Source organism: Ctenopharyngodon idella, chromosome 1 (genome assembly GCF_019924925.1).
Source record: "Ctenopharyngodon idella isolate HZGC_01 chromosome 1, HZGC01, whole genome shotgun sequence".
Taxonomy (NCBI): domain Eukaryota; kingdom Metazoa; phylum Chordata; class Actinopteri; order Cypriniformes; family Xenocyprididae; genus Ctenopharyngodon; species Ctenopharyngodon idella.
Genome location: NC_067220.1, coordinates 26,084,857 through 26,103,576, shown reverse-complemented (window position 1 = coordinate 26,103,576; position 18,720 = coordinate 26,084,857). Strand labels below are relative to the sequence as shown.

Genomic DNA, 18,720 nt, shown 5'->3' with positions numbered 1-18,720 from the left:
ACCCCTGTCCACCGCCGAAAGCACCTACAATGGGCATTCATGTGGATATCAATTTGAGGTGTGCCGCCTACCTAAACATTGCTGCAGACCAGGTACACCCATTCTTGACAATGGTGTTCCCTGGTGGAAGTGGCCTCTTTCAGCAGGATAATGCCACACTGCACACATTGTTCAGGAATAGTTTGAGGAACATGATGAAGAGTTCAAGGTGTTGCCCTGGCCTCCAAATTTCCCAGATCTCAATTCAATTGAGCATTTGTGGGATGTGCTGGACCAACAAGTTTGATCGTTGACGGCTCCACCTCGCAAATAGTAATTTGTTAGTTGTGCCAAGAACACATCTAAAAATGGGTGAGTCAGCCTTTTGTCATTTCGTTAATCTTTAGTCATTGACAATTTATGAGCAATCAACACACTATGCACTTTTAAAAAGTATCTCAAACACATTTGTTCACTAGGGCCTTTTCTTGATTTATTTTATTGTTGTATTTTATTATCTTATTTCTTATTGTGTGATTTTATTTTTGGTTAGGGCTGTCTGGGTGGAAGAGTTTGAGAGAATTGGGGAGTGATTTTTAGATGCATACTCAGATGAAGAGTGTAAGACAGCAGGACCGAGGACGCAGGCTGGTATTAGTGTACACCAGTATGACTGCAGGTGTTTTTGGATGCTCCACTCCAGTAAGGGTGGAATGACACTAGGCAACCAGGGGTTGCTGCTAGTGTAACTCACACTTCCACTACTCCGAACTTAGCACAGAGTTACTAAACTCATTTGGATCTACTTTATTGTGTTTCATTTTATTATCTTATTTCTACTATGATTTTATTTTTGGTTAGGGCTGCCTGGGTGGAGGAATCTGAGGGAATTGGGGAGTGATATTCTGGATGCGCACTTAGACATGAGTGTAAGACAGCAGGACAAGGACGCAGGCTGGTGTAATTGTATGTATGACCTGTTTGGGTTTGGGTTTGGATGCTCCAATCCAGTAAGGGTGGAAAGACACTAGGAGGCCGGGTGTTGCTGCTAGTGTAAATCACAAACTGAGGTTCTTCCTTTCAGATAGGGGTACTCCGAACTTCTTTTTTTTTTTTTTTGCATTTTTCTGTCCCGCTCCCACCTGCAACATTCATGTTTTGTCCCGCAAAAGCCCGCAAGTAAAAATTTTTTATTTTTTATTTTTTTCAGTATCCATGAAATTTTCATTAAATAGTTTCAAGTTAGGCCCCCAAACACTAATCAAAGCCTCTTTGCTCAACGCTGCAAAAAACGTGTTGTAAATAGAAACCTTTGAGTGCAAATACAGATATCCACTGGATAGCTTGCCAAATCTGTTTCGCCAATATGCTATTACGGAGAAAACTGATCCTAGACCAGCAGTTATGGGCAGCTTTTCCCTCTAAAAGTAATCAGAAGCAGCAGGGGAAGGCAAAGCCTTTTCTAGCCTTACACACACTCCGCCTGTGCTTGCTCCTGTTTTTATTTAATATTTTTGTAGTTCTTTTTGCTTTTGTATAAAAGATGAATAACAATTTATTTGTTTTTAGGTATTTTATTTTTTGATATCTATTTTGTGGAAGTCCCGCAAATCATTTTATCATCCAATTTTAGTGCACAAAAGTGACTAGTTCATTGTAACTAGTTTACCCAACAGTTTTCTACTTGCATCAAATTTTTCCTGCCCCTGTGAGGTGTATGAGGTCACACCCATGCCCAAGTAAGAGTCCACCCAGTAAATCCACAAAAAATGTGTGGTTTTACTGTGTTCATTCGTGTAAGCAGATGTACTTGAATTACTTGAATTACAGTTTTTCTGTACTCTGAATCATTTGAGCAATGGAGTTGTGAAAATTGTTTTCTTCTTAAAATTTCTTTTTATTGTGCTAGACTTCTAAATGTATTAATTATCTCACTTTGCTGTTGTCTGCTAAAGTTGTATCAACTAAGTTAATAACTGAACACTGCTATATAAATAAGCAACTGTTTGTCAAAACTGTCACCCACAAGATTTTTACATTTTGAAAACTGACCTTTGATTTTCATAATTTTATTGATTATAGCACATAGTGACAGAATATATTAGTTAATTGTAGTATAAATTAAATTAATAAAAAAAAGAGAATATGCAAGTGAATGCCTGTGTAAGGGTGTGTGACTATAGCAGCTTCCCTATAATGCTTGGCTGTATTGTGCAGTTTCTCAATTGGTAGGTCAGAAATGAGTTGATATTGTGTTAGACAGCAGGGAAAAACAATGCTAAATGCAAATAATGAAATGCAACTAACTTATGCATAGTTAAGATAGCAAGGAACTTTGTTTTGCTATCTTTAAGTTCAAGTATATATTTAAGTATACTTTATGTAGTAATTATACTAATATCAATGTACTAGTAGTATACTTTACTATTTTAATGCTACTTGGGACTAAATTGGCCCACTTTTAATGTATAAAAATGTACTTTAATACTTTAAGTCAAGTCAAGTCACCTTTATTTATATAGCACTTTTTACAATGCAGATTGTGTCAAAGCAGCTTTACAGTGATAACTGGCAAATAATTTTGGCTGCACAGCAGCTCTAAAAGAAAATGTTTTCATTGTCCAGCTTAAGTAAATTAAGTATTGATTCATTCCTTTGTAAAAATCAATAGTTATTAATTTAGTTAATTCATCTATACATCGGTTCTGGAGAAAACAGTAATGTCATCGTCCAGCTCAGTTCAGTTCGCATACAATGGTGTCAATGCAGGCAGATGAAAAACATTGTTGAATATCAAGTTTAAGTGTAACAGCAGTAAACTTTGAGCACACAACTAGTTAACAACTACATTTTTAGTTTGTACAGCAACTGTACTACAAGTGAACTTAGGTATACAACTATAGGCTACTGTACTATAGTTTAGTTAACTACTTGTAGCACATTTTTTAGTTTATGAAAGTAAACTTTAAAGTATACCCTCAGTAAACTACTAGTTTAGTAGTTTTATACTGCATGTATAGGCTACTTGTAAGTTTTCTTTAAGTGAACGTAACATCAGTTTACTATTTATATATTTTGCACTTTAAGTATACTGTTCCTATTTAGTTGTTAATTTTTATACTTGTACTTTAAGTAAATTTGTAGTAAATTCCTATATGCACTAGTAAGTCAGAAAAGAGCTGTGGTAATGTCATTAATATCATACACTCCAATAACCTTTTTGAGTTCACAGGAGAAGTGGCATGTGACTGTGAGCAACATTGTAGATTATATGACCAAAAAACTGATTTTCAAAACACTGAAATATACTTAAGTGTAATTTTAAATATAGTACATAAAGTATATTTCTGAGAAGTACATAAAAAGTAGACTGAAAGTATACTTTATTTTTAGTTTAAAAGAAGTGTACTAACACACTTGAATAAACTTCTTTTTTTTAAGGGCGTAGGCTGAAACTCTGAGTAAATAGGGCAGATTAGGGAGAAGGCTAATTATTTTGTCCAAGCACGTACTAATAACTAATACGTGCTTGGAGAAAATAATTGAGCACTGAACTAGTAGACTACTTGTAAACACTTCCCTAGGAGGGACGCTAGTGTTACACCCCGTTAATCGAAGTAACTGTCTGGCAACTTGCAATCCAGTGTACACGCATGCTGTGTTAAGTTGCTGGGCAACATGAAATTTCGTATCAGCTCTCTGACGCAAAAGTGACGTTAATAAAGTAAGAATGAGTTTGCAATGGTATGTTTGCATGAGGCGGAGGCTGAACCGATCTCACCGACTTCATCGCCCGAACTCTGGGAATATGCATGGTCGAAACGTGTACCGGTTGTTGGAGAGATGACAGCGCGAGACGACTACTCTAACTGACTACTCGTGAGATAAACAAGAAAATGATTCAATTACTGATTTAATAAAACGGTTTACTGATTTTATTGATTATTTTTAGCATACGAAGATAACTTAAAAAATGGATTAAGCTTGGAGCTCCAAGAGGTAGCCTAATTAAATCAGCCAAAGGGAATCGCGTTTTTCTTTCTGGCTGTAAATATGAAACAAAGGACAATTGTTATTTTGATTCATTAATTATTATTATTTATCTACACATGAAATGCACGTTTTAAAAGCTCATTTGTCTGTTTAGGTTTGGCAGTTCTCTATGATAAGCTTGAATGACGCACATTGTTAGGTCAAATGTATGTAAAGTAAACACTTTATTTCAGTATGTAATCCGTGTGTTATACTTAGGAAATTATGTGATTACAGTTTACCTGGTCTTGATCACTGTTTCAGTCCTCCTTTATCACAATGGTGATTTTGTCGGAGGAAAAGGCAGCGAGGCAGTCCGGGAGACCACTGCAAGTGGGTTTCTACGAGATCATCAAGACATTAGGCAAAGGAAACTTTGCTGTGGTAAAACTAGCTAGACACAAAGTCACCAAAACAGAGGTATGTTATGGTTTTTTGTTATTGTTTAACAAAGTCTATTCACCTGCAATGTACAATTACATTACTTAGCATAAATTGAGATAAATATAAGGGGGATTATTGCTACTTTTATTTTATGCTAAAATACATTTTTATTTATTTCTATTATTTTTATCAGAAGTTTAATTAATTTACCTCTGGAAACCTCCTTTAATAAACAAACGTATTCTCTGGTTGTACTTTAACAGGTTGCCATTAAAATCATTGATAAAACTCGACTGGATGAATCTGATTTAGAGAAGATTAACCGGGAGGTTCAGATTATGAAGCTTTTGAAGCACCCAAACATAATCAAGCTTTACCAGGTAGGCTTGTGTTTTTCAGTCACTGGGTTGATTACCACCCATATACATATACATTAATTAGGCACACAAAGTGTCAGTTATACCCTTATTGATCCATGTTTACTTAGATTAAATTAGAGTTTAATATTTCTTATATTTTCCTAAATCTCAACCCCCAATATCAGCTGATATCTTCCAGCTAAAATCTGTATAACCTTTGACTTTTCACTTCACTAAACTGGCTGAAGCCAGTTTACAGTGAGTATATTCTAATGCACCATGACTTTCCCATGGCTGCTACTTCCTCTATACTGCTCTCTCAGGAGTATGTGGAAGGGGGAAAACAATGACCTCACAATGGAAAGGTCGTGATACAACTGCTTTCTCAATAATTATTTAATATTGGTGTTCCAAGTCCATATAGATGCATGACATGGTAAAAAAGCAAAACGGAGAGAAAAAAAAACAAAAACAAAACAATGAGCCATGAACTAAAAAGTAAACTGAGTTGAAACTGAAATTAGACAGAAAATTCACATGTAATTTGATTTAGAGATATCACTTGTTTGGGCATTTAGCCCTTTTAATCAAACAGGATTCCAATTTGTTTTCCCCTGAGAAGCAGCTCTTTTGTGTCACGCATGTGCACTACCTATGACTCCAGGATGTAACTTTAATTTTGATTCATCACTTTATAAATATCTATATCAAATAAAAAATGCATTTAATGATTTTTTTATGGTTGTTTGTCACTAGTGTGAAGAATTTGTGTGTATCATGTAGGTTATGGAGACCAAAGACATGCTGTATATTGTGACAGAGTATGCAAAAAATGGAGAGATGTTTGGTGAGCCTAAAGAAAATCTTTTAATTACCTGCAAATCTGTATTTTTTAGGCTTTTTATGTCATTGCCTCTCATGCTGGTAACTAATACTGCGATTATCTTTCTCTTTCAAAGATTATCTTACCTCAGTTGGTCATCTAAGTGAAGCAGAAGCTCGTAGTAAGTTCTGGCAACTCCTTGATGCTGTAGAATATTGTCACAAGCATCACATTGTACACAGAGACCTGAAAGCAGAAAATTTACTCCTGGACAGTAACATGAATATAAAACTGGCAGGTAAGAAAAAAAGTAACCTATCTCTATTTTCACACATTTTTAAAAAAGTAAATTCCTCAAGTGGCACTATTATTACTTTTATTATTATTATTATTATTATTATTATTAAAATATGAAATTCCATTATAAAAATACCCATTTTTATTTATGGTGTAAAAATAATTACAAATTTAAACTTTTTTTCAATGAGTTGTAGCGTCATTTCCACCACAGCCAATAACCATATGCTGGTATATATGGTAACCAAGGAGACAATCATATCATGGAAAAGCATGTTTGAGATTAAATATGAGAAAGTAATTAACTGTGTCTTTGGGAATGCAAACTATGGCTGACATTTTATCCCAAAAATGTTTAGCGTCATGTACAGATTACACTAATGCAGTGGTTCTCAATCCCGTTTCTTCACCCCCCCATCTCGCATAAGTGAGATTTCAATACGAAAGGAGCGTACAGCTGCAGGACCAGGTTTGAGAACCTCTGCACTAATGAGAGTGTAAAAAGTGTTGTAAAGGCGATGATACACAGGGCACTTGGGCACTTTTCCATTGAGAATGAGCAACAAATTTCTATCTGGATACTTTAGATCGGTCATGGGCAATTTTCTGAGATCCTGAATGCTAGCAGCCAATCACGTGACCGGCTTGAAGATTTCAGAAAAAATTCAAACAAGATGGTAGTCTCTCAGCGGCAGTGGAGCGAAGAAAATGAGAGTGAACTTATATCTTTTTAGGCTGGCAAGTTGTCATGTAGGCTGTAGGGCGTGTGGCACGCGAAAGTAGCTTTTGACGCGATTGACTCTGGTTTGAATCCGCCTTTTGCCAAACTCGCTCTTCTCCCTTTTTTTTATCACAAATCAAATCAGAAAGGAATTTATATTTATTAAAAATGAACTAAATAGTTGAAAAGATGAAATAAAGTGCCTAACAAGTGTTTATAATAAAGTATTTATTGGGTTGGCAAAAGATTTGCTCCTCTCTGATTGGTTGCTGTCAACTGTCCGTTGCCCTAATTAGTTGCCTTGTGTCTCACCAGGTTGCCCGCTGATGGCAACTTTGCCCAGCAACATTGCTCAAAAAGTTGCCCACGGGCATTTGAGCAATGTTACCGGGCAATGTAGCTGAGCAATGATGCTTGGGCACTTTCCCATTGAGAATGGGCAACAAATTTCTATCTGGATACTTTAGATCGAAATTTGTTGGCCATTCTCAATGGGAAAGTTGCCCAAGCATCATCGCTCGGCAACATTGCTCAAAAAGTTGCCCCGTGTATCATCACCTTTATTGTTACTTAAAGTGCCCATATTTAGATACATCTAAAGGCTAATGTACTATTTGTATTACTTCAGACTTTGGTTTTGGGAACTTCTATCTGCCTGGTAAATCTTTGTCTACCTGGTGTGGGAGTCCTCCCTATGCCGCCCCCGAAGTCTTTGAGGGGAAGGAATATGAGGGACCACCCTTGGATATCTGGGTAAGATTTTGTATAATCAGCTTTTGTATAACTGTTCTGACCCTCCTCAAATTTCCAGAATGTCCTCTTTGACATTAAGGAAACATCTGAATTGTGTCTCCCTACTGCTTCTTAGAGTCTGGGAGTATTGCTGTATGTATTGGTTTGTGGAACACTACCTTTTGATGGCACCACTCTCCTTGCCTTAAGAAGAAGAGTCACTGATGGACGCTTCAGAGTGCCCTTCTTCATGTCACAGGGTATGCTTCAATATAAAAGGTTCCTCCTATATATAGAGGGGCCTTGAAACTATGTTTTTTGCATACATATAGAGTTCCAACACCATTCTCATGGTCGTCTTAACTGTGTATTCATTTTCAATATTTTAGTTGGACTTTTCTCATGGTTTGGTGTGCTAAAATTTGGTGTCTTTAGCCCTTCTTTCATCCTTGCTGTCTGTTGTTCCACAGGCTGTGAAAGCCTTATACGGAGGATGTTGGCTGTTGACCCTGCCAAGAGATTCAGTGTGGCACAAATCAAACAGCATCATTGGATGCAGGCTGATCCTTCTGCTATCTGCAATTCCCCTTTTCCCCTTTCCTGCCTTGAGACTCATCTCCAACAAGGGACTTACAACGAAGCAGTTCTGAGTATTATGCAGACAGTGGGCATTGACAGGAAGAGAACAATAGAGGTGAGGAGCCCAGAGATCAAGGCCTGTGTGGGAAAAAGCCAAAGGGATAGTTCACCCTAAAAAGAACATTCTGTCATCATTTACTCACCCTCATGTCGTTCTGTGGAACCCAAAAGAAGATATTTTGAGGAATGCTGGTAACCAAATGGAAGTACTATTGACTTCCATTATATGGTGAAAAAACACACTGAGACAAAATTTTATGTTACACAGAAGAAAGTTATACAGGTTTGAAATGACATGAGGGTGAGTAAATTATGATAGAATTGACTAAATCTAAGTCTAAATCAGGGGTCTCCAACCCTGCTCCTGGAGAGTTACCGGGTGCGTCTCAATCAGCTCCCTAGCTTCCTCAGTCATGAATCAGTATATCATGTATATGAATTCAGGCACTAGTAAGGACAGTGAGGACCCTGGCTCACTGATATTTTTTTGACATTATTTTTTTAATGTTATTTAAAGTACATTATGATAAATACTTTGCTTGTTGTTACATATACGTGCAACATTTCTGCCATAAATAAGTTATAAATGTTATCTAGATTATGTTCATTACCTGCCTAGTGATGTATATCTATGCTGAAATATAATTAAAAAAAAACAAAAAACATCTATTACGTGTCATGATAAAAAAAAAAAAAAACATCTATCACACATGATTTATGTTCTGACTGTGCTTCAGAACTTCCGTTAAGGAAACATAGGGTGTGTCTCAATCAGCTCCCTTGCTCCCGAGCTCGTGAATCAGTTTATCGTGTACACGAATTCGGGCACTGGTAAGGACAGTAAAGGACGCTGGTTCACTACACATTGGGATACTTATGACTCTATTTCCGGCGACGTGACAACGTCCTCATTGTACAACATCACTACTGGTATTTATGAACAAAAGCAGAGCCGATATCTTTCTGACATTACTTGTAATGTTATTTAAAGTACATTATGATAAATTCTTTGCTTGTTACATATACGTGCAACATTTCAGCTGTAAATAAATTATAAATATTAGCTAAATTATGTTCATTACCTGTCTAGCGATGTATGTTTATGCTGAAATATAATGAAATAATTTGTATTTTTAAAATCATCTATCACGCGTCGTTATGTGTAGTGAGTCGGCTCGCGTGATTTAAGTTTCGCGCTTCAGAACTTCCGTTAAGGGAGCATAGTGAGCATCGATGCTCCCTGGTTTTCACGGTGCATTGTGGGACTTTTTAAGAAGCAAACGTTTCCGTGCCCTGGAAGGATTCGCGATTGAGACAGCCCTTAAAATGGCTGACTCCCTGATCAGTGCCCTGACTACTGAACTAGGGAGCTGATTGAGACACACCCATAGTGAGCATCGATGCTCCCTGGTTTTCACAATGCATTGTGGGACTTTTTAGGGAGTTAACATTTCAGTGCACTGGTAGGATTTTGCGATTGAGACATCCCTTACAATGGCAGATTCCCTGACTACTGAACTAGGGAACTGATTGAGCCACCGTCCAGCAGAGTTCAGCTCCAACCCTAATCAAACATACCTGAAGAAGCTAATTAGTTCATTATGGGTATTCTCTAGCCGTTGAGTGTGCATTAGTTGTACGCCCGTTACTGTGGTGCATTATGGGATTGAATGAGTGCACTCAATAACATCAGCTATGGTTTCAGACACCACTACAAATGGCTGTCCCCTCAAATAGTGCCCTGTTTAAGGGTATGGGGGTGATTTCGACACAGCCCTGGTCTAAATGATAACCCAAACTTATTTACAAAAGCACAGAAAGATCTGAGGAATATCCTCTTTAAAAATTTCAGAAAATTCTGTTTAACATGCCATTAAAACAATTCTAATTCCTAAATGTTTCTGTCTGAATTTCGATTTCAGTCTGACTAAAACAATATTTTGTCTTTGTAAAATATAATGTGATTTTTTTTTTAATACCAGTCTGATTTTTGTGAAGTCAGACTCATAGACCTTGATAAGCTTGGCTTTGTCCTGCATGCATACACATTAATTGGACTAAAATACCTCGCCATTGTGCATTTGCTCTGAAGACAGATGTGATGTGACGTGATGCATGTATTTAATCCTTCATATATTGGGTTATACATTTATTGTGTCATGTACTGGGGCAGACAGATGAAGACTGTAGCTGGACACTATACAGTAGCTTGATTATAATATGTATACGCATGTCAATGTACTTACCGTGCATCACTTTATTGACTAAAACATGCCTCTGTATTCAGTCTCTTCAGAACAGTAGCTTCAACCACTTTTCTGCTATCTACTGCCTGCTGTTAGAAAGAGTGATGAAGCATCAATCACTGCAACAAAACAAACTGGGAACTGAGTGGCTGAAAGTACCGGGGCAAAATCCTTCAGCAGTGTTGCCTCTGGAGGACGATCTTAGCACACTGGTGTATACATGCTCAGCTTCTGCTACCTGCCAGCTACAGACTACAGGATATCAAGAGTCACAGCCTGGGGATCTAAAAAAGGATGAGGAGAAGGACAATCAGTCCATAATCAATCCTTCTGTGGGGTCCAGAAAGTCACAGAGACAAACTCCCTCAGATGCCTGTGCCTCCCAGAACTTTTCCTGCTTACCATGTAAGGGATAGATATTTTATTCATTATGATTAGTCCATTTATGCTGGCCAAACATACTGTGACACATTGATATTAAATTGTTTCAGAGTGTATCTGGCTCTATTTTATTAGTATTCCCTGTCTCTTTCTTCAGGTATAGTCATAGATCATGTAGATGGGGGCACCTCAAACTGCTGCCTCAGGTCCTCTTCCTCTGCTTCTACTAGTTCTTCTTTCACCACCCTCTGCACCCCATTAGAGATGGGCACTGACACTTATGGCCGCACGACTCAGGGATTACATCCATGTTCACAGATATTACTAGGGAATTCCGGCACTCACTCATCCACCCTTGGGCACCAGAGTTGTCTGCCCTTACCCAGCTTTCAGGAGGGAAGGAGATCCTCAGATACCTCTCTTATACAAGGTCAGGGAAACAGTACATCGTGCACATAGCAAATTCTATCATTGTAAAAGTAAACAACATGAATTAAACAATATTTCCTCTTTTTATTAAGGTGTGAAGGCTTTCCCAACTCATTTGAGAAAGAATGTCCGTATTAAGGGCCAGCTTTGGAATAAACTTGAGGGGCCTGTGCGACACATGTGTATCCTAGATGACAGTCCCCAAAGCAGTAGTACTTTGGCGGTTTTAACAAGCCCTCCATACTCTCCAGTGGGGCTCCACAGTGGTGTCCAGAAGAATGTTATAGAAAATAAAAGGTGAAAATTCAGTGATTAATGATTTACACTTGTAAAAAAAAAAAAAAAAGTGTTTAATTGCATTGGATTCTAATTCTAATTTTAATTGTGTAGTAGTGTTATTCAATATTACATTTAAAGTTAATATATTTTATTTGTACTAAATTGCAACTGTATCATTAGCAATGAGTAATTACAAATATACTTAAATGCATGACATACAAGTTTCAGTAGAAATCAAAATTATATTTTAGTTTACCATAAATGCTTGTCAGTACATTCAGCAGTACACTTATATTTCAAAGACGACAGAAGTAATTATGAAAAGATATAAAGATGTACTTAAGTCCTTCTTAAGTGAGTCAAAAAAGCACTCTTAATTTCAACTAATTGCGTTTAATATAAATGTAAGCTATAATACATTTTCCTTTAATTGGAAATTATATGAAATTAAGTGTCCAAAAACATTACATTCAGTTTGCACGTAAGTATTCTTTTAAAGTACATTATTTTGGTAATAAGTAGCTACTCTTTCAGTAAGTGTATTACTTTTTCACAAGTGTACTTTCAGCCATTACAAATTTATTTGTAAATTTCAAACAGCTGAAATAAAATACCTATAACCTCTGTATCTTTGTATTTTAGGATTGTTCCCTTTCAATACCATCAGAGCCTGCAGCAGCTTCTCCCAGTAACCTCTACTTCTTATGTTCAATTGAAAAAAACCACAGGCCTAGACTCAAAGAGCTTTTTCACTCCACCTCTTCCCCCACAGCATCAGAGGAATCCCATCAGTCACTCCGCCTGCTCGCAGAACCCTCGGCATTCTCAATTTTCTCTCTCCTCTTCTTCCTCCATCGTGGAACCAGCCACAAAGCTTCTTGAGACTCGACTGCAGATTAGTCCACAATCTCAGCCTCTGCCTCAGGATGGGATTCACATTGGATCACCCTCAGTGAAGTGACCCTGATTTTAATCATTAATAACATATAATTTAGTATTTGCCACAATGGAGCAGTGCTTAACAATTTAAGAGCGAGCGACTGGACCTGACTAATTAACTCTCTAGATCTGGTTTAGCTAGATGTGTGTTTGTATAGAGGCGAATAGTTTTATTGAGACATCATATTGCATGATCGTTTTTGTCATAATTGTAGTTGCTTAGTTAATCTCTAGAAAGTGGTATGTATATACATATTGTTATACATCAATTAAACATTTTACTATGATGGATGTCTTGTTGTATTTGTTACCAAAAAGTATTAATAATTGAAGACTACTTCAGTTGTGGTTCCTACTGTGATTGGTTTAGTTAGAGCATGACCTTTATTATGCAGAAATTTAGGGGGCATTGCTGTTTTTAATAGTGGAATACTAATTCATGTATGGGGCTATGAGTCTATTTATACATATGTCTGTGAGGTCTTCATATTTTATTTCAAACCAAATAATTTTCAGATGTTTTTATCACTTATTTTAAAAATTATTTGCCTGCATATTACCAGTTCATTACAAAGTGGTAACCTGCGGTGGTATCTAAATTATCCTAAGTTAATTTAGATACTATTAGTTACCATTTATACTGTAGGTTACCATACATGTTCTATATTTAAAGAATTAGTCTACTGGCAACACAGTTTTACACTAAAAACATATTTTTACTGTAGTCCCAATTGAAGGAAAACACCAGTAGTCAATAGAAAATCAATCAGTAGCTCTCATGGCAAAGAGCAGATGGCAAAGTGTTTAAGAAAGAGAAAGAACATTTTGGTTCCAGTTCTCACCAGTTCATTAAGAATTTGGATGGGTCTTATTGGAAGTTATTTACATATGCATCATTCAACTTCTCCACAATAATATAATTCTAAATCGGCTAGTCATAGGCTAGACATTTAATTACTATTATGTGTAGTGTGACTTGTATTGTATTACATAGCATAAAAAAGACAAACATGGTATGTCTAATGGTTAATGGTACAACTTTATTTTTTTAATCACTTTTTAGTAGACCCCCGAGGAGTCTGTAATCAGTAGAACCTACAAAACAGGAAAGAGTCAATGACAAGAGAGATCTAGAAAAGAAGTCTTGACACAGGTAAGAGAGGAAACGGAGGTCTGACTGGTGCCAGTGATGGAATCTCTCTCGGATCAGAAATCTTCAAACAGGGCGATTTTAAACCAAGCTCTCTACCTCCCCTTGTTAACCTTCCTCAGAGCATTTGGTTCTTCAATTGATCCTATACAGTAAAGGATTATGCTTTTAAATAACAATTACTCCCATAATATATCGCCAGTATGACGACTGCTTGTCGCTTAACATCTGACTAGAGAGGAGGGTAGAGGGTTGAGTGATGAAACCTTTTCACCTCTTTCTTTAAGACCCCCAGCCAATCATCCTGATCCATTCCCTGTGTGAGTAGCATGTAATGAAAAAAATGAAAACAATCATAGTGGATTATGGAGATTTTTAGCTAGTGTAGTCTAATGAAAGAAGGTATTAGGCCAGATATACACTGACACCCTTTGAGGTGGAAGTGGGAGGAAGGGCTTGTTTAATGACAAACAAATAAAGGATTTGCTTAAATCCACCTTTAGATGCCCTCTGAAATTAAAGCCTAGACCCCCCTGTGAGCCCCACTCACACCTCCAAACCACCACCTGGCTGTGGGGTGCGGCCCGTCTAGGAGGAGGAGCCTGAGTTGCTCTTGTCCTCGCGGGTAACGGGGATGGTGCGGTCTCCACGGCCAACGTCTAGGCCACCAGTCTTGGGTCCGCAAAGAGTGAGCAGGCCATCAGCAGACAGTGTGCAGGTGATGGCAGATTGGTCCACATTGGAAGGCAGACGGTAGCGACGGTGGAACTCACGGGAGATGTAGCCGTGATCATCCTGAGGAGTCAACCAACAGAAACAGAAAAAAAATTTAGAAAAAAGGCCACGTTCATAAACCCATCATGCACAGATATTATTAACACTTTACCTCATTAGAGATGACCTGAGCAAACATGTATTAGCTGACCTGAAGAGGTGCCTGTTCTGTTGAAGTAAAGCTGTATTCATTTGAGTTTAAATGATTAGAGATATTTCCAGGAAAGCTTAAAATAGACCACAAGGATATACTTGTGTATATTTATGTTCAACAAGCACTGCTGAAACATAGTAGACACCAGACTCCACCAGTAAAGCCTAGAAAAGATTACCCACAAGCCCTTTACTGGCTTTTGGAACTCCAAATACGGAGGCTGGCTATGACGCAGAAGTGACGTCAATCTGACACAAGCATTCTGAGAGATCTGCTTACTTTTTCCTCATCTGTGCCTCCCTTAAGGCTACTGAAACATGAATAAACCCACCATGCTGAAAAATTGGCTAAGGGGATGGGAGGATGGAGATAAAAATAGAAAAGGAACTGAATAGAAAAACACAACTGGGAAAGAAAAAGGGAGGAGAAGATGTGAGGTGGTAAAAGAGAGCAATGCAAACATGAATGTGCTTGGAATGGCTGATGAGCTTTAAAATAATTATCTCATAAAAGCTGAAATAATCCAGAAGATTTCTTATTTTTATACATATTATATACATATTTATCACATAAAAATTTAACTTGCTTCATTACTTTTAAATTATTTATTTTGCTTAAAACCATTTCACTGTGGTACTGAATTAGTCTACCTCAGTATGAATTATGTCTTTTATTTTAGACAATGTGATTTCATGAAATCATGAATTATATTTTCCCATGCATTAACGTCTGAGAATAGTTCATAAGTCTTGTTGAATTACACTCACTCCTATAGTTGTTCCAGATGTTTTATTATACATATGATGCTAGTTTACATATGATGCAGTCTGTAGAATTTATCACTGGCTACTGCATTTGCACTATTTAATTCTTCCAGACTGTTGAACACACACATACATATGCACTAGTATACTAGTATTATACTGTTGTACTGTTTATAGTTCACCGCACACTCAACATTTTGTTGAAATACAAGCTAAATCATTGTAAATGAAGCATTAAACTTTAGAGTTGGATTAAATAATTATTCACTACTACAACTACCAACTTTCTTCCACTATCAGAGAAATCAGCACAGCAATTGATGAGAACAATGGATGGTTAATTTAATTTAATTGCGAGTTTCTAACTGCTAACCTCTCTTGAGAAGAGAAGAATACATTCCCTGTCCTGTCAATAATGAGTTATGACCTCACCTGTCTTTCTCCATGCTTGCCCTGGATCTCCACATAGTCATCTGTCACCTTGACATTGAGCTCATCAGGAGAGAAGTGTTTCACATCCAGGTACACTGTGAATTTGTCTCTGTCAGACCTCACCTGAAAAAAATGGTCAGGCAGTGGTTACATTGATGTGGTGTCAATTGCAGTTCCACAAGTTCACACTTACACATAATCAGATAGAGTAAAGATTATGCAAATTTGGTGTGCTGTCTGAGGGGAGGGCTCCAGGCTTGGGATTTGGCCCGAACCCAAAGTACTCCCCAGTATCCCCCCAGAAGTTGGGTTGGTGGAGGAATGCTAGAATATGAATATGAAAGGCCTTGTGTCTCTTTATAATTTCTCATTAATTTAGCATGCCTCTACCTTAAATGAACAGTATGTAACTTAATTCCTCACTCACTTAAGTCCGTAAAATAGGGCACAATGTACCATATAAATATGAAGGGACTTTTTGCATTTATTTTTCACAGGTATTTTACCTGTATTTTGAATTATGCATTGTGTAGTGTTTTTGGGTTAAAGGAAAGGTAATTTTGTAGTAGAACATTATCCATTTTTCTACTGATTTTTTTTTTCTTACAGCACTGCATTTATCAGTTTTGTTAATTTCTAAATTTTAGCCTGATTCTGTTTTGTCTTCTGTCAAAGTTTGTGCATAATTCCAGAGATTATGTTTTATTTGTGATTTAATTCCTGGAGTCTGTAAGGAAAAAGTCTTGAAATGTATTTTCTGGAAAGAAGTTTCATGTCCAGCATATATCTTCACTTTGAGGTGATCCTAATACTGTATATTCTATATGCCCAACAAAAAAAGAAAGAAAAAAAAGAAGAAAAAGACTTTGAGTTGATGAAATGATAATCAAACCTGTATTGGGTTTTAGCATCAACAGTGGCATTATGAAATTCTAAATCTTCTCAATTCGCAATAAAGCAATTCATACCTCAGAGATGCCTGAGTTGGAGGAGTCCAGGAAGTTGCGGAAGAGTGAGTGTCGATAGTAAGGGCTGATAGTTGAGGCAGCAAAGGGGAAGAGGTCATAATCGAACAGGCCTTCTCCAAAGAACTGATCGAAGAGCCGGGTGGGGTAGCCCATGGTGCGTCTGATCCAGGGGTGTTGGATGGCAATATCCATAATGTCAGGCTTGGAAACTCTCAACTTCGATTAGCTAAAAGTGGACTGGCAAATCTCAGCGATTTGAGCCTGACTGTGGCTATTTGCTCCTGATGTCGAGGAAATTTTCGGAGGACAAGATGTGGACTGAAGGAGAGTAGGAGGCTGATAGAGACTGGTACAGTAGACAAAGATCCCTAAATGATGTGTGCCGTCCTCAATGGAGAAAACCCCCTGGTTATATACCTGTGCTTCAGAAAGAGGGGCTTACAAGTGGATCCCTCTGGAATGGCATTATCTCATGGTGGGAACAGTGCTGTCAGCAGAATCTGTGGGGTGCACACTGACCTGAGAATGACAGTCTAGCCCTGAATGGTTCCCGGCAGTACCCTGGTGGCCAGCTATCACCGGAAAATAAGTGCCTGCCAAAACAAACCAGACCAACAGATGAAGTAGAGTTGCTGCAGAACTTTACTAATGGTGTGTTATGGCCACTTGGTTCACCAGATGTTTCATCCTTAAAATTGAAGCTTCACTAAAAAAAGTTCATTTTAAAAGTTGTTAGTCTGCAAAATTCTATGGAAACCAATGCTAAAATATCCTCTTTTGACACCACGTTACTTCAGAATACAAATTACATAACATCCTGAATCGCATGTGCACTAGTTAGTAAAGAGAGGGATTAGTGGAGGGAATATAGTGAATGACTGAAATTCCATGCTCTGCAGAATGAAACTAAACATAAGTATCATGTACATATTTTTAAACCTTTAAAGCCTAACAAAATAATAATATTAGGCTTACACTAAAAAGATTTGTTTTATTATGCAAAAATATTTTGTGCAGTAATTTGGTGCAGTTGCTCATATTTATATGGTTAAAAAGATGATGTTCTTTAACGTAAATTAATGTTTATAACAGACTATTCACATAAAATCCACTTGTCAGTCTATAAATCCTAATAATATGTCTTAGAAAGATGATAATCAAAGCTTAGTTTTGTGAACAAAGCTCTTTATTGTGGGGGGCAAAACATATAATGTAAAGCAATACATGATGATTGAGAGATGTACAAATAAACGTTCCTCAAAAGCCTGGTGTATCATATTTGTATAACATTTTAACATGATTTTATATAAACAAAAATGTATGGATAATCAAGTAAATCTAAGTTGCTTCAGTTCAGTGTTAATCTTGAAATATCACTAACAATAATAATAAAAAAAAGTTATTCTTACATTTACTTTACAAAAATCTGTAAAGAATTTCACCGCAAAAAGTACCACGACCTAAAAGTGGACATTTTTACAATTATGGTAAAAGGCGACAGAAGGCATGTAGTAGATTGCATACAACATGTTTTTCAAGTTTCTTTTGACCATTGATAATTTAGAGGCCTTATAAATGTGCGTATCAAATATGATACAGCAGGCTTTAGGGTTAAGCATTCAGAACCATGGGCAAACAAACAAGATGAATATCACATACACTGCAAAATAGATCAAAATGTTTTAATAAGGTTTGAAAAGCTTTGAGAGGTGTTTGTGAAAACTGTTTGTGTCACTAGCTCATATCATTACTAGAGTGAAGTGCCATTATATTTGATCTCTACATACATGAGTTGATCAGTGATTTGATTTGATTTCAGATTGAATAAACACTTCAAATTCAGATTTGTATGGATTATTTTTTACGCTCCTTTTTGGAGATTGAAATATTTGGACCCCTTTGACTTTCAATGTATGGACAAAAGCAGCTGAAACATTATTTATAATATCTTTACACAGAAGGAAAATCATACAAGTTGTCAATGGTTGGAGGGTGAGTAAATGATGACAGAATTTTCATTTTTGGGCAAACTATTCCTTTCAGGATAATACTGTATAGAAAATAGTAGTAAATATCGAAATAATGCAAATTACACAAATTATTACATGATTTTAACATGATAATTATTATCAACATGCACATTCTATATACTTTTTGGTAGCAGAACTGCTGTTTTTCATGGAAATAAGTTAATACTGCATATAGTAAGTGCACTGACACACACACACACACTTGTAC

General features: G+C 36.9%; 2 protein-coding genes across 5 annotated transcripts; one reads left to right on the top strand and one right to left on the bottom strand.

Moving 5' to 3' along the window:
* Positions 1-3,610: 3,610 nt before the first annotated feature.
* On the top strand, positions 3,611-12,527 carry LOC127519411 (serine/threonine-protein kinase SIK2-like). Of its 4 annotated transcripts, none has more exons than XM_051907121.1 (12): positions 3,611-3,858; positions 4,276-4,431; positions 4,659-4,775; positions 5,538-5,601; positions 5,714-5,875; positions 7,224-7,348; positions 7,464-7,587; positions 7,798-8,021; positions 10,254-10,617; positions 10,751-11,023; positions 11,115-11,319; positions 11,944-12,527. In XM_051907121.1, the coding sequence occupies exons 2-12, from the start codon at positions 4,291-4,293 to the stop codon at positions 12,260-12,262; spliced, it is 2,118 nt and encodes a 705-aa protein (XP_051763081.1). In that variant the 5' UTR covers positions 3,611-3,858; positions 4,276-4,290; the 3' UTR covers positions 12,263-12,527. The 4 variants fall into 4 exon arrangements, with proteins under 4 accessions (XP_051763081.1, XP_051763092.1, XP_051763084.1 ...); XM_051907132.1 differs by having other exon boundaries at positions 4,249-4,431; XM_051907124.1 differs by having other exon boundaries at positions 4,127-4,431.
* Positions 12,528-13,266: 739 nt separating this feature from the next.
* cryaa (crystallin, alpha A) lies at positions 13,267-16,779 on the bottom strand. The gene is made up of 3 exons (XM_051897816.1): positions 16,483-16,779; positions 15,515-15,637; positions 13,267-14,185 (listed from the first exon to the last, which is right to left on the bottom strand). The coding sequence occupies exons 1-3, from the start codon at positions 16,672-16,674 to the stop codon at positions 13,979-13,981; spliced, it is 522 nt and encodes a 173-aa protein (XP_051753776.1). The 5' UTR covers positions 16,675-16,779; the 3' UTR covers positions 13,267-13,978.
* Positions 16,780-18,720: the final 1,941 nt, after the last annotated feature.